This window comes from Gossypium arboreum, chromosome 8 (genome assembly GCF_025698485.1).
Source record: "Gossypium arboreum isolate Shixiya-1 chromosome 8, ASM2569848v2, whole genome shotgun sequence".
NCBI classification, from domain to species: domain Eukaryota; kingdom Viridiplantae; phylum Streptophyta; class Magnoliopsida; order Malvales; family Malvaceae; genus Gossypium; species Gossypium arboreum.
In genome coordinates this window covers 29,570,565-29,585,829 of record NC_069077.1, presented here as the reverse complement: position 1 = coordinate 29,585,829, position 15,265 = coordinate 29,570,565, and the positions used below count along the sequence as shown (strand labels likewise).

General features: G+C 31.5%; 1 protein-coding gene across 1 annotated transcript; it reads right to left on the bottom strand.

The window, feature by feature from the left end:
- Positions 1 to 3,726: 3,726 nt before the first annotated feature.
- On the bottom strand, positions 3,727 to 7,015 carry LOC108468829 (rho GTPase-activating protein 3-like). The gene is made up of 5 exons (XM_017769688.2): positions 6,226 to 7,015; positions 5,264 to 5,384; positions 5,056 to 5,175; positions 4,514 to 4,744; positions 3,727 to 4,380 (listed from the first exon to the last, which is right to left on the bottom strand). The coding sequence occupies exons 1-5, from the start codon at positions 6,669 to 6,671 to the stop codon at positions 4,069 to 4,071; spliced, it is 1,230 nt and encodes a 409-aa protein (XP_017625177.1). The 5' UTR covers positions 6,672 to 7,015; the 3' UTR covers positions 3,727 to 4,068.
- Between the last annotated feature and the right edge of the window lie 8,250 nt (positions 7,016 to 15,265).

Below are 15,265 nucleotides of genomic sequence, written 5' to 3'. Positions count from 1 at the left end.
CGATTATCGCTAATCTCATATTTCATTCTCTCACTACGTGGAGACAATTAGTTTTTCTGGGGGTATTTGGATTGGGTGGAAGGAGTCGGCTCATGTTAAGGTACTCCAGAGTCGTCCCCAATTCATTTTGATTTGGTTTTTTGATAGATCTCTTTAGGCGGCATGTTCTTGTCATCTTTGTTTATGGTAGTCCTGACAGTCGAAAATAGAGATACCTCTTGGAAGAACTAAAAGCAGTTATTCCAAGCAAAAAGGTTCATTGGCCGGTGATCGGGGATTTTAATAATATTCTCCCTTCTAGTAAAAACGAGGTGGGTGGTTTATAGAGAGAGTCCAATTTTTAAGTAAATCAGACTTAGGTGAGTAAATTAAGGCAACTCTATTTGATATGGCCCCATTGGAAGCACCGGCCAATGGTGGTTTTCATGCATTTTTCTATCAAAATTAATGGGACCAAGCCGGTACCTCTATCTACGATTGGGTTAAAAAGGTTTTCACAGGAGAATGTATCGAACAACAACTTAATTGTCCTTATCCTCAATGTTCAAAACTTTGAGAGCTTCTTGCAGTTTTGACCTATAAGCTTTTTCTCGGTTCTCTATAAATTGGTTATGAAGGCTATTGCTAATTGATTTAAAGTAATATTTTCGAATATTATTGTGCAAAATCATGAGAGCTTCATTGTAGGAAAGAATATCATAGACAACATTATTATTGCATAGGACGTGATCCATTCCATCAAGAGAAAGTAGAAGAATAGGACCTGGTTGGCTATTAAAATTGATCTAAAGAAGGTTTATGCTCAAGTGCATTGGGAGTTCATTGATGCCTCTCTTCAGGCTACAGGTATTCCGAACTTACTCCATGATGTTATCATGTCTGTCATTACGAATTCTACTATACAAATTTTGTAGAATGGAGTTCCAACAAAGAAATTTCAGCCAACAAGGGGTGTTCGTCAGGAGTTTTTGTTATCCCCTTACCTATTTTTCTTATGTATGGAGTGGCTAGGTCACAATATTCGATTGATCATTAAATCTGAACAATGGTCCCCTATACGTTTGTCTCGATCAGGTCCACCCCTTTTTCATCTCTTCTTTGCAGATGATCTGATCCTTTTTTTTTTTGTCAAGCTCATCAAGCCAAGGTAATCAAAAGAATATTGGAAAGTTGGGCATCAAATCAATGCAAGGAAGACTAAAATCTTCTTTTCAAAAAGAGTGGATGATAAATTAAAAGGCGCATAAGTGATATCCTCAGATTTCATAGAGTGCAGAATCTTGGTTCCTATTTAGGCATGCCTCTCTTTCATGACAAGATAACTAACAGCACTCTAATATTTGTAGTAGATAAAGTTTACCATAAATTGCATAGTTAGGATGCAAGGTAGTTGTCTTTAGTTGGTAAGGCCACTTTGGCTTAGTCGATCATATTACTGATTCCCAGTAATTTCATGCAATCAATGATAAATCCTAAAGGTCTTTGTGAGGAAAATGATCACATGGTTAGACAATTATTTGGGGCTTTTCAAATGGTAGAAAAAAGATGGCCTTGGTTAGTTGGAAAACTATTTGCTAACCTTGATCTCATGGTGGGCTAGGTTTTAGATAGATGAGGGATCATAATAGTTCCTTTATGATGGAACTTGATTTCAGCATTGTGATAAAGACCAATGCATTTTGGGTTTGTTTTCTTCGAACGAAGTATGGTATTCAGAACGGATTGCATGAAACCTTATCGCGTGGAAGATGCTCTTTTCTTTAGAGAGCTCTCTCAAAGGCCTAAACATTTATTCGTGAGAATTTAATATGGTCAGTATGGAACAAAAGTAGTATCAAATGTTAGCGGGATCCTTGGGTTCCGAATGTTGGCCCTCTACTTAATCAGATCCCATCCCATTCTAATCTTGATATGGATTGCTTACTTAGTGATATGATTACAGAAGAAGGCTTTTAAAATCTTGACCTCTTTCAACTATAGTTATCGGATGAGGTGATCTGGAAGATTATGGGGATTCTTCCGCCTCATCCGGTAATAGGATCTAATAGAACCACTTGGGGTGGTACCTCGATAGGTTCCTTCTCTGTTAAAACTCCCTATGAGAAGCTTCAGGAAAGGTCGTGGAATCCAAAAGAATTGGCATGGTAGATTCTATGGAAATTCTAGGGCCTCTCAAGGGTTAGGTTTTTCATTTGGATTGTATTCAAGCAACATTTACTTACCAATGTGGAAAGAGCGAATCAAGGTATTGGGCATGATAGAGCTTGTGGGTTTTGCGGACATGACTTCGAGGATTTGTTACATTTCATTAGAGACGGTCCTACAGCAAGAGATATCTAGGATCAGTTAATTCTAGTAGGAAGGCATAATTAGTTTTATTCTAGAGACTTGTAGGGGTGGCTTGTGTCGAACTTGAAGAATCAACAAAATATGTGCTTGGGTGAGGTGGATTGGCAGTGCCTCTTTGGGATTATTACTTGGCATATTTGGAAGAACTGGAACCTCTTCACATTTTAGGGTATTCCATGGAGTGTTAGCAAAATTATCGAGATGTCTTATAATTGAGCAAAACAGTATGCCTCCCTTAATAGGGCAAACACCGCCTAAGTTGCTAGGACCAAATTCATTTCCATCCTTGGCATGCAATTGGCCTGTTTGAATACGGATGGTATGACAGTGTGTTAATTAAAATGATAATCTCAAGGCAATTAAGGCCATTCAGGACAGTTCCTCAAGTGGCTCCAATTCTACTTTGATTAGGAGAATTCATCAGCTTTTGACAAAGGTAGAGCATTGGAGTCTATGGTCCACAATGGTCCACAATAAAAAAGGAAAGACTATGATTGTTTGAGGACTCCCCTTGGAAAGGCTAGCTTAGTTTTATATAATTAAATTGTTTCATTTTCTTTCCACTAAATAATAATAATAAAATAATAAATACTATGCTTGCCAACCTTCTAAATTTAGTTATGAAATTTAATCACCTGATAATAGAAACCTATAACTTCCCAAGGTTTTGCTGTAATTCACCATGGGCGCAAAAATGGGTAAAAGTATATTTAAATGGATTAATCTAATCTGTATGCTATTAAAAAGAAAATAATAATGTCAAATTTTAACAAGGTTAATATTTATGATTTAAAAATGTTATTTAATGTTCAACATAATTATTATATTTGAAGCTTTTAAAGTTTTACAAGTAAAAATTTTTGTTTAAAATTGAATTGCAAATGATAAAATAATTTTCATGTTATTTTCAAACAATAATAGTTAATTTTGTTAAAATTTAATCTTTTTTATTTTTAACAAATACAAATATTAAATTAATTCATTTAATAGCTAATCGGATTTGCATGAAGCCGTGGTTGTAGGTTTTATTTAACACAAATTCAGACCGTATTATACTATTCCTACCCAAATATTGTATCAAAAAAATATTAGAGAGACCTACCTAATACTTTGACCAACCAGGCATAAATATACAATGCTATGCTATATACAAATTCTTTAAAATTTGTTATATTGTGTTGATTTAACCTTAAATTAAATAACACTTATGTTATTATATTAATTAAGAAGATGTGAGTTTAAACATGTTTAAGTATATTTTTCTTTTGATTTAAGCATTGAGAAAAGTTATAGGTAAAATTAAATATTACATAAAAAATCGTTTTATTGTCAAATTTTCAATGCAATTATTGCGACTCGTTAGCTAGTACAAGGAGATTAAGAACTGTTTTTCTTTTTTTTTCTTTTTAGTTTCATAAATCAGTAAATACTAAACTATAGCTCGTGTTAGTGCCTTCAAGCAAATCCCAAAAGCTACAAATTTTGCTCGAACACTATGAATCATACAATACCAGCAATCACCTCATCATCAATAACCACCATATCAACATTTTAACGTTTTGGCATACCACGCCCCACGTTCTCCAGCTCCATCCTTTACTATTTACAGGGCACCTGCATCATCCACCTTACACATTTCCTTAACCTAAACCAGTCCCCATCCCTATTTCGTGCGCATTTGGCGTGCTGTTACCTGAAATGTATTCAAATTCCCATCTGTCACTCGTACTGAAAGCTCCATAGTTTATCGTAAGCACTGCATTCGAGTCTACTCAGAGTGGCAGACCGGAAGAACTTAGCAGTATGAGGTTCCTTTAATGCACTTCCATCTAGAGCTTTATCATGAGGTACCCCACTGTTTATGGTTTCCGTATGAATGCCAGTTATGGCAGTAGGTGAGTCCGAGTACGATGGGAGCGATCTGCCCTTGGCAGCCGACTCCTCCCTTTCTCGTAATGTCTTCAAGATCAATGTTTTTAGGAAATTCATTACTTGAACAGCATGAATCAATGCCGTCAAGGGATCAGCCATCTGAAAACATATAGAAACTCTCATTTAGATATTGTTGCCAAGTTCATGGTTGGTTTAACTGGAATGTCCACCTAACATTTTCTCTCATTTTGGTCTGGGACAAAAAGAAATGGAGAAAGAAAAGTAGGAAAACCTGAGTCATGTTTGGTGCAAAAACCATTGCGATATTTCGGGCGTCCATTTTGTTGTATTGTTCATGTTGCACAACATCTGCCATCAAGTTGATGGCCCAGTCAAGTAAGGTAGCTTCTGTTGACGGAATTAACCTTGTAAGTTGGATGCAGTCATCTTCAGTGTTGCAGTGCATCACCTGCTCTGGTGTGAGGGAATCAAGAACTCCGCTTGGAAGTTCTCTAAGCCATGCCTACAAAAAAAAAAAAGCATCTCCAGAATTCAAGTACAGCCAACCAACTGAGAAATACTGGTAAAGATCTCATGCATGAAAACAAAAATGAACTCGTCAAAACAACAAATTACTAGACAGTAAAATCGAAGGATGTGGGTTGCATGGATTTGCAAGGCCCAAAACCACTTATATAATCCTCTTATTATTGTTTAATCTAAGTAGAACAGCAAAATGAACTCTAGAAATAGGAACAGATCACATGCATGTAGATACAAGAAACTCCGAGATCGGTATCAGGAACAAGACACAGGTAATTTGTAGTTGTGTACCTTTATCAAACCAGCCAAACAATGCACGTCGATTCCGCGTGGTACTACACCTCTGTTTAACTTGTTCCGAACATACTCTTCTTGAGTATTATCGGCATTAATTCGAAATATTCCTTCAGCCTTCAGTCAACAGAATCAAGCTTGTTCAAAACCTTAAACATTTAGAATACTATTCAGGCATTAAACCCAGAATAGATTTGAGACTTACCTTGAGGCCTCCTTCGGCGTACAATCGCTTCTGCATCATAAGAAGAATCGTGGGCACACTGTTCCCTCTTGCATCATAAGAACACTGCATCGACTTGGCAGAAACCCCGAAAACACTTGCACTGGACAATGAAAAAAACACGTCTTGTATGTTTAAAAGAAATATCAAATGGTTCTACCAGGCTCCATATACTACAAACATCAATTGCTTTTCGGTTTTAATTAAAACCAAGGGAATGCCACTGGAAAAAATCAACTCTGCTCAATAAGTTGGTTGCATGACAAAACAAAAACCATGAATAACATGCTAGATCAAAAGAAAACAATGGCCATAGCAAAGGATCAATTCATTCCTTATACATGTAAGAACAATCCATGTCCAGAATCGACATTTGAAGCATCATTTTAATCAAAAATTGCTTAGCATTTGATTTTGACTATAAAACAAATCCTATTGGGTGAAAGCAGAATCCTTGAATTTGCATCCTAATCAAAAGGCTTAAATTTTCTGAAAAAGTAAAACCTTTTTATTGCAAAGCAAACATTAACAACTTCCTTATCCAAAATAGCAAAAGTAGTTGCCATGTCTCTTTCTTCTACAGCTTTATTCAATGACATCCATAAAACCATAACAAACAAGACAAGGACTCAATTAAGTCCGACATAATATTTCAAACATACAAATACACCTACAAGAACAGCTGAAATTAAATAAAAATTAAAACTCTCTTGTTGCCATTTAATATCATATTCATACGTATAAGCAATGGTGAAAAAGATTGTTAATTTAATGCAATATAATAGTGCATTTCTTTTTAAAGATAATATCTGATAATCCCCAAAAAAAATCAACAAATTCAGCAGATTTAACTAGATTCAAAATCTAAAATTTGCAAAGCATAATAAACCCAAGAAAAGTTGGCATAAAAAAATATGAACAAAAAAAAAGATTGCGAACCAAACCTGGCACTTGGAACCCTTCTGGGAACATCAGGCTGTAGATCGATAGGCAAACCGAGGAAACCATTAAAGCGGTCGAAAGTAACGTGAGAAACATGTTTGACTTCAGTTGGCAAGCTAATATCCATGGAAGAAACGTCGCCAGTATCCACGCTACAAGTCACCAGCGACTTCCTTAACAACGCCGTCAAAATATCCCTGAACGGGAGCTGGTTATTTTCTTTCGACGTTGAATCACTGTTCCCGCGTCTCGCCCTCGTAGCAATGGGGTTCCCGTAACACCCATTTTCTTCTTCTTCTTCGTCTTCATCATCAAACATTTTCTCTTCATCGTCATTGGCGTCAACGCTGTTGGTTTGGGTTGGGTTGAAGAAGGGACTGGGCGGAGCACGGTTGAACTCAGTGAGCCCGACGAGTCCACAAGATTTGGAGCGAAATAAGCCGGTCATCTTTCAGAGTCCTCCCTCTCTCTCTCTTCTTTAATTGAAAAGTGGAGGACTTAGGCAACTAGAAGAAGGAAAGGAACATATAAATATTATTATAATAAGAAAAAAATTAAAAACAGTAAGATGAAGAAGTTAAGTGAAGGAGGGTATGAAATTTAGCAAGTAATTAAAATAAAAAAGAGTTGGGTTTGGTTGAAAAGAAAAAAAGAGGAGAGAAGGGGCGGAGGTTGCTTAGAAATGCAGATTCTGGATAATGGTAAAGGACTTGACACTGACATTCTATTTCCTTTTTGTTGCTTATGTTTTTTATTTTCGTATTTTGTGTGTGAAGTTATGTTAGGTGGAAAGGCAGAAATAAGAAAAATAATTCCTTTTTTTTGATGAAATGGGTTCATTTTTTATTGATTTTTAATTTACATTTATTTGAAATTTTATTTAAAATTAAAAGTATGTAATTATCTCAAACTATTTTAATTTTATTTTTGATAGCATTTAAATTCACTTTTATGTTTGATAAACCAAAAGATAAATACTGGTATATTAAGTACGAGATATGATTAGGTTATTTAATAAATGTACTTTTTAAAATTTAAAGATAAACCATTTAAATGATAATGTTAAAAATTAAATTAAATTAAAAGAATTGAAAAATAATCTACATCTACTGATAAATCTATTTATCATTTTTACCCTTTTCATTGAACTTTTATTATGAACTTATAAAATCACTTAAAAATTAATTTTAAAATAATTTAATTTTTCAATAAATTATCATATAAGGTCTAAGTTGCTGCGATAACAAGAATTCCAACCAAATTAATACGCTAACAATTTTATATTTTATTTTATTTACTATTAATTTTTATTTTATATTTAAATTAGTTAAGGTATCATATAAAAATTATTTTTAGAAAATATGAACCTTAATTTATTTTCAGAACTGATTCAAACTAAATTATTATGAGCATCACCCCATAAATGGAAAAAAAAGTAAAGAGAAGTTAGTTAAGTTTAGAAAGAGTAAGACTTAATCAGTTGACAGGATTTGATTTAGGTCATAGTTTTAAATTTTGAAATTACAATAATTATGTATTTAAATTTATTTGGATAAAAAAATCTCAAATATTTGGATTCTCATAATCAACAGTTGACAATAAAGTGGTCAAGGGTTTGGTTTTGAATGTTTGCGGGAGATATGGTATTTAGTATTTGGTAATGCATACGTGTTGTTTGTAATTTTTTTTCCATATCTAAGTTTGTTAAGATCTTTAGGGTTAATATATCCTTCAATATTTAAATTTGGTTTTAATATCAGAATTTATTTTGTCTTAATGTAATATATAAATGTCATTTTAATATTTAATTTGGTATTCATATTAATATTTGTATCTATATTTTAAGTACACAAAACGATATATATATATTTAATTGGAATACAAAATAAATTTAGACACTAAATCAAATATTAAAGTTAAAATTAAAATTTTAGTTGACAAAAATCAAGTATTAAATTAAATTAACTCAAGTACATATTAATGTCAAAAATTAGCATAAAAATTAGGTATTAAATAAGATATTAACTAAAAGCAACGATTTGAAGAGAAAGAGGGAATCGGATGTTGATGTAAATCCCCCGTATTATACTGATATTTGACATGCCAATTGTTGCTTTCCTGTCCCCAAACTAAGCTTTGGTCTAGTGCTTGTTTCTTCCTTTTAATTTACCCTATTTAAATCAAAGTTGTATAGGGGTGTTCCAATTTTATTTAAAACCGAATTTGTGGATTAAAATGAATTTTCAGTTAGTTCTTTTATCACTAGTTAAATTTTTATCGATGATTGAAAAAAAATTTAAGAATTTTAATTTTTATTTTTAGGTTGGATTACGATTAAGGGACTGAATTCTTTGATTAACAAAATTCTTAATGCTATATATATTCTATATCGTTTTAGTCATAATTTATATATATAAAATTTATTTTAATTATTTTAGCTAATAATCTCTTGATTTAATAACAAGAGTTCTATATTGTAAGCATGAAAGTTTGAGTTAAATATCATGTTATCTCATTCCCCATCCCCAATACTTGATTGAGTTCGGTATCATGTGTCAAGTGACAGTAAATCAATTATGAAAAATATAATAAAATCGATTATAAACTAAATATTGATATGTTGAGGGTATTTATGTATGTCAATTTATATACATATTTTAAAAATTATATACTCATTACCCATAAGTATTGAATGCAATGGTAAGTATATTGCACACTTATTGAGAGAGTTTGGGTTTAAACCTTGAAAATGACATTATTGGAGGATAAAACTAGCACGGAGGGTAAAACTTTGACTATGGTATGAATATGTCAATTTACTTCAATTATATGCAATATCAAACGTAAAATGATGTTAGGTTGGTAAAAGTGTTAATAGTTAATGAAATTGAATTAAATCAAAATTTCATACATACAATTGTACAAAATTAAATTTTATGTAAAAATTTAAAATTTACCATATTAGGCCATTTTTTTGGAAGAATTATGGGAATAGGCTAATTTTACGAAAACGCTTCTAGCTAAAATCGTTTTCAGGTGAAATATAGAAAAACATAAGTCCAGGTGGAAGCATTTTAAGGTGATTTGCAAACCAAAAAAAAATGCTTCGAGCTGGAAGCGCTTTTTGCTACATCAGCACTAAAAGTGGCATCACCAATTTTTTTTTAATTTTTGGTGCCACCTAATAATGTATAAATAAAACTTACAAAACAGGTCTTTATATAGACCTCAAGTTTCATTTCTCTTATTTTCTTAAGTAGTATGAGAATTGAGATATGTGTATATATATTCTCATAATTTATTTGCAGATTGTTTCTAGACAATGTGGGATTACTTACTCTTTTAACTAACAACATAATATTAAAGGCTACACTTAATTTTTTGGTAAAATCAACCTATTCCGTAATTCTTTCAAAAATAGTCTAATTTAATAAATTTTAAAATTTTTAGTATTTATCGATAATTTAATCCTTTATACATTTGACCAAAATTTTTAATGAAATTTATCTTTTTTTTTTGAATATGTATCCATATATAATTTTATTTTAAAAAATCATCCAATTAACAATAGATGCACAGATGCACATATATCTAATTTATAATTAATGTCCCCTCAAACTCCTTTCAATTTAAAGTGCAAGTAAAAATTATTCCCAAAAGGTTTTTCATTACATATTTTTCTTTCTTTTTATCATCCATTTCCTTAAAAAAATACAAATTTAAACCCATATAAGATAAAGAGCTGCCAATAACCTATACAAGTCAAAGCCTCCAAGATCAATGACTCTAGATTCAAGTCCAGACAAGTTAGGAACACATAAAGCTGGTTCAGACATTCATCACCCTTAACTATATCGATTTTCAAGGGTCCAATAGGTGACTCCATCTTGTAACCTCATTCGTTTACCTATGGCACTCAGACTTGTCATGTAGCATAAAAGCCTCCTACCAAGTTCTCGCTTGCCTAGCAACGAATACTAATTAACAATCTATTGAACCCTGTTCATCAAGTGAATCTCAACAATTGAGTAACTTCATGAGAAGGTCACTGTTACATACATAAATAGGTGATTAAATTTCATTCACCAAAATTATTAATTTTCAAGTTTGAAAGATCAGTCAACTTGTGACGATTTTTTTGATGAGATCCAGGTGTTTCTAGGTTGATATATCTTCATAATATTCGAAGATTTTTCTCTTAGTTTCAAAACGCATCTTGATTTCAAGTTCGGGAACTCAAGTTATAATCGTTTTACTAAATATTGGGCATTGTGAGGATTATATTCAAGATTTTTCTTTCTAAGTTTTCTTTCTTGGAGGTTGTAGATTCATCTAGTTTCCAAAGCTCTTTAAGATTTCTACACATCATTTTCCATCTATCTTGTTTCTTTCTTTGTTATTCTATTTTGTTGTTGTTCAGTTGTTTCTAATAGTTAATTAGGATTCCTTGTTCTTTTTCTATCTTTTGTAACTTGTTTTAATTGCTTCTCTTTTTAATTATTAGATATGACTTGAATTTATTTACATTTCAAGTTGTGTCAAATTTTGAGTTTTTCTTCATTTGTTTAGAACCCTAAACTATATCCACGACTTGGACAAACTTACGATCTTGTTCCATTCGTCTTTTATCAATCACACAACAACTTCAAATGCTAGGGAACATTGTTGACTGCTTCGCGCATGTTCTCCAATCAAAGGTCTAGTGGAAAAGGAAAAGGACAACACTACAAAACAAAACCATTATAACCAACAACTAGTACCATCCAATAAAGTTGGATCCCTATGCACCATTGAGGTAAAGAACCAAATTCAATTGGTGGTGTTGATTTCTTTTGCCAATTGAAAAAAAAAAACAAAAACAAGGTAAAGAACCAAATTCAATTGGTGGTGTTGATTTCTTTTGCCAATTGAAAAAAAAAAACAAAAACAAAGAACCACCAATGTGACATTCAAAGGAGGCCAAGGATAAACATCTGCACAGGTGGTCCAAACGGCACCAAGTCATGACCCTGCAATTACCACCAACAATCAGGAGAAATGCGAAAATAAAGGAGGATAAATAAAAGAGGGAATGAACAAGTGTGGAAAAAGGCAATAGACCATAACATCGAGGAGGATAAGATAAAACCATGCTAGGATTTAGAAAACAAGAGAAGAACTCACAAGAGAAATAGTTTTCCCCATAGAAGAAACCAAAAAAATTATTTCTTTTTCATTGTTTACCTTTTGTATTGTTTATCCAATTATATCGTATCTATCTACTTATTTTATTCAACATTTAAAAAAATCTATATTAAGTAAAAAATTGAAATAATTATTAAATACATTTAAAATATTAAAATTAATAATAAAAAATATTAAAAGTGGAACATTTTATTTTCATTGGTTTATGAAGCACACCTTTAAGAAGGCGTTTGGTGCAGTGGAAAATTATCACAATAAAATTTAATTAGTTGAGATGTGATTCGATTGTTTGATATATAAAAATTAATTTACTTTTCTTAGGATGTAACATTCCCTCGGGAATTGCTTTCCTATAAGCATTGGAAAGTGATTCCCTTGATAATTGATGAGAAAGCTACTTTCGCTCAATATTAGCATCAAGAGAATTTCAAGCCATATATACATTTGTATTAATATGCTTGAATTTGTACCTTTTTCTAGCAAATTTTATATCTTCGCAGTCTTTAGTTAATATACAATTTATTTTTCAAATTTATTCATGTAAGATACAACCAAAACGTGTTGTTAATAATAAAATTATTGAAAAATATTATTAAATATTTAATTAAATTATTTTAATAATAAAATTATTGAAAATATTAGAATACATTAATATTATCTTTTATTTAATAAGGATAATTTTTTAAAAGTACTATTACATTCTCAAAAAGTGTTGAGTGTATTAAACACATTAATATAACTTTTTGAGATTTTGATCAGAACTTTTAATGTATATTAAATGTTGTAAAGTAATTTTTCCATCAACCGAACTTCATTAAAATCATAACATGAAAATACACTTAAATTCTTTGTTTTACTGCAGAAATCCTAATTTCTTTTTGGTTTGTACCTAAGCGTAACATTTCCATCTTACAAATGAACTTTTCAGGTTGGATTGAGTTTGAGTTTAATTAGATTAAATATTAATTATTTCTTATATCTACCAAAAGTAAAGGAATGTCCTTTTGTTTTGGTCCAAGTGTAAGAACAAAGTTATCTGAAAGCAGGGGCAAATTAGGGCATACATCGAAAGGCATTATCAGATTTGATATACTTACCAGTAAAACATACGACCCAGGAACGTCATCTACCATGCAAAATGCAGCTAAGCTGACGTTGCTATACCACCGCTTGATGTTGATCAACGGTTCCTGGTCGGATTACAATCTTGTTTAAATGTCCTCTTGATAAACAAGAGTGGATACTTGTTAAGGAAAACCATTGCTGTAGTTAATCACCCGTGCTGACAATAAGTTCAATGAAATATACAAAGTAATAAGTAATAAATCATTCATTACTCAATTAAATTATATGTCTATTTGGAGCTTCATTAGGTATAAATGTGATGTGTGATTCTCGCTCAAATTTTACTCTGGACTTAAATTCTATTATGGGTACACTTGTCAATATTTATTTTACTTTAGATGTAGATATATTTGTGATTGTACCTATACTTGCAAATTCTTTTTAAAATAAAGTTAAAATTTTCTATTAGTCATTGTAGTATGTGTAAATTTTGAATTTAGTCTTTCAACGTTAATGTGATTATTCTTAGTTATTGTATTTTTCCAATTTAAAAATTCAAACTTGACTAAATAGTAGCTATAAATTTATAAAGTTTGCATTTCTAAAATCTCATGTAACAAACTTATTATGATAAAATGTATAATAACATATTAATTTGTTATGTTTACATATTACGCACAAAAAAGCAAATTGATAGATTTATTGGGATTCTATAATTCAAAAAGTACAAGAACTAAAGACGATCAAATTAGAGAATTAGACTAAATATACAACTTAACAAATAGTACTAATTGTAGAATTTAGCCAATGAATTGTACCATTACTGTTTGAGTAATGACTGGAATTTTAGAATTCGAAAATCGAGAAATAGGGATTTAGTTTATGGTATATGCATGGTGGTTGTGGGTTGACAACAAACATGCAGGAGGAAAATATATAGAAGGTTGGTGAGGATGATCCTAACGCCTCAACCAACAGCAGGCGAATGAATGTTTGTGGTAGAAGCGTTACTACAGATCATGCATCGTGGTTTCATGCAAAATTGGTTATAGGAAACTCAAAGGGAGAATTTAGGATATTCACCATTTGATTAGGAGTTACTTTGAAGCTACTCCAAAGGATGGGATGGTTGAAGCAAGTGGGTGGAATCGTGTAGTCGACGGCATAGCTAAACCACCGACTGGAAATAAGCTTCTACTTGGCAGCAGCATATGTATGATTGTGGTTTCTACTTTAAGGATTTATTTATGAATCAGAAAGTTGAGGAGTGGTCATTCTAAGCCTGGGTGAAGCCGCCATTTTTATTTCATTTCTACCACTTTTGCATGAATTTTGAAATTTATAGGAAACAAGCAATCTATTAGTTTTACTTTTACCATACTTATAAACAATTGATGAATAAATGAAAGAATTTGTAGTTAAAATGATAAAGTTGAAGTTTTGGTTATTATGGTGCAGGTGGGAGCAAAATAAAATTTTAGAAGTTTGGAGGACAAAGCTGAAAAAAATTGTTTAAAAGGAACATAAATTAAATATCTCATAAGTAAAATGGATTACACTACTTGCCTCACTCTAGTTAGCTCCTGTAATATAGTGTCTTAAATTTAAATTTTATCAAGTGTGAGCTTAAACTGATTTTTATTGATTTTGTATAAAATACAAAAATAAAAAATAAAAGACCATCAAATTAATATTTGTTAAGAATAAATTTTAATCATTTCCTAATTGAGTCAAATACTTAAAAATAATATAAATATTGTTTATACTTATTAAAGTGAATCTTTACTATACTTAAAATCCTTGATTGAATTGGTGTCATGAGTCAATGGATTACCAACTTAATTAATAAAAGATAAATAAACTATTTTATACAAAGTTGTCGAAACCATTTTCAAATCGAGCTTTGGAAAATGGGAATCGATTTTAAAAATGAAAACGGGAGTCGCCACCAATCTTTTTAGGTGTGATTGGATCACCTTTAAAACATTTTGTTTTAAAATCATTAGTTTTGGTCCACGAAGTAAAAGAACGGGTTCGAGTCGGTTACGTCACGAGGAAGGATTAGCACCTCGTAACGCCCAAAAATTGGTACCTAATTGATTATCAAATGTCTTTAATGTCGAAAGAAAAAAAATTTAAGATGTAGTCCTCTTTAAAATATTTTAACTTTGAAAATTGGGATTCACTAGCGTCAAAGTATTAACATTAAGTTATCCCTTTTTGAAATTCCTATCTCAAGCAACAAAACGCTATATCCAATAAGTTAGGACATATTGCTTTGAAATTCCAAGATACTAGCTTGCATTTAGAAAACCTTTAAAAACTTAGAAGGGTGCTTAATTATTTGAATTCAACGAGAAAAGTGGCAACCCAATAAGTTAGGGCACTACTTTCTCGAAATTTCCAAACACCAAGCATCACCTTATTTGCAAAAAAATCTTATCTCGAGGTAATAAGATGTCATATCCAATGAGTTATGACACAACACCTCAAATATCGAGAGTAAGTATTTTATTTAACACTCGTATTATGATTTAAAAGAATATGTCGTTATTTAGATTAAACGTGAGAGAAAAAAAATCGAAATCCAAAGAAGTTAGGGAACGATTGTCTCGGATTACCAAATACGAAATATTTACTTTAGTGAAAGAATCACTATCGGGTTGGATAAAACCTAAATTCGTAATGAAACGAGATAATAAAGAATGCATAACAAATAAAAATTGATAACCATAACAGGATAAACATAAACACAAATATGAATACTAACGATAAATACGAAGGTAAGATAAA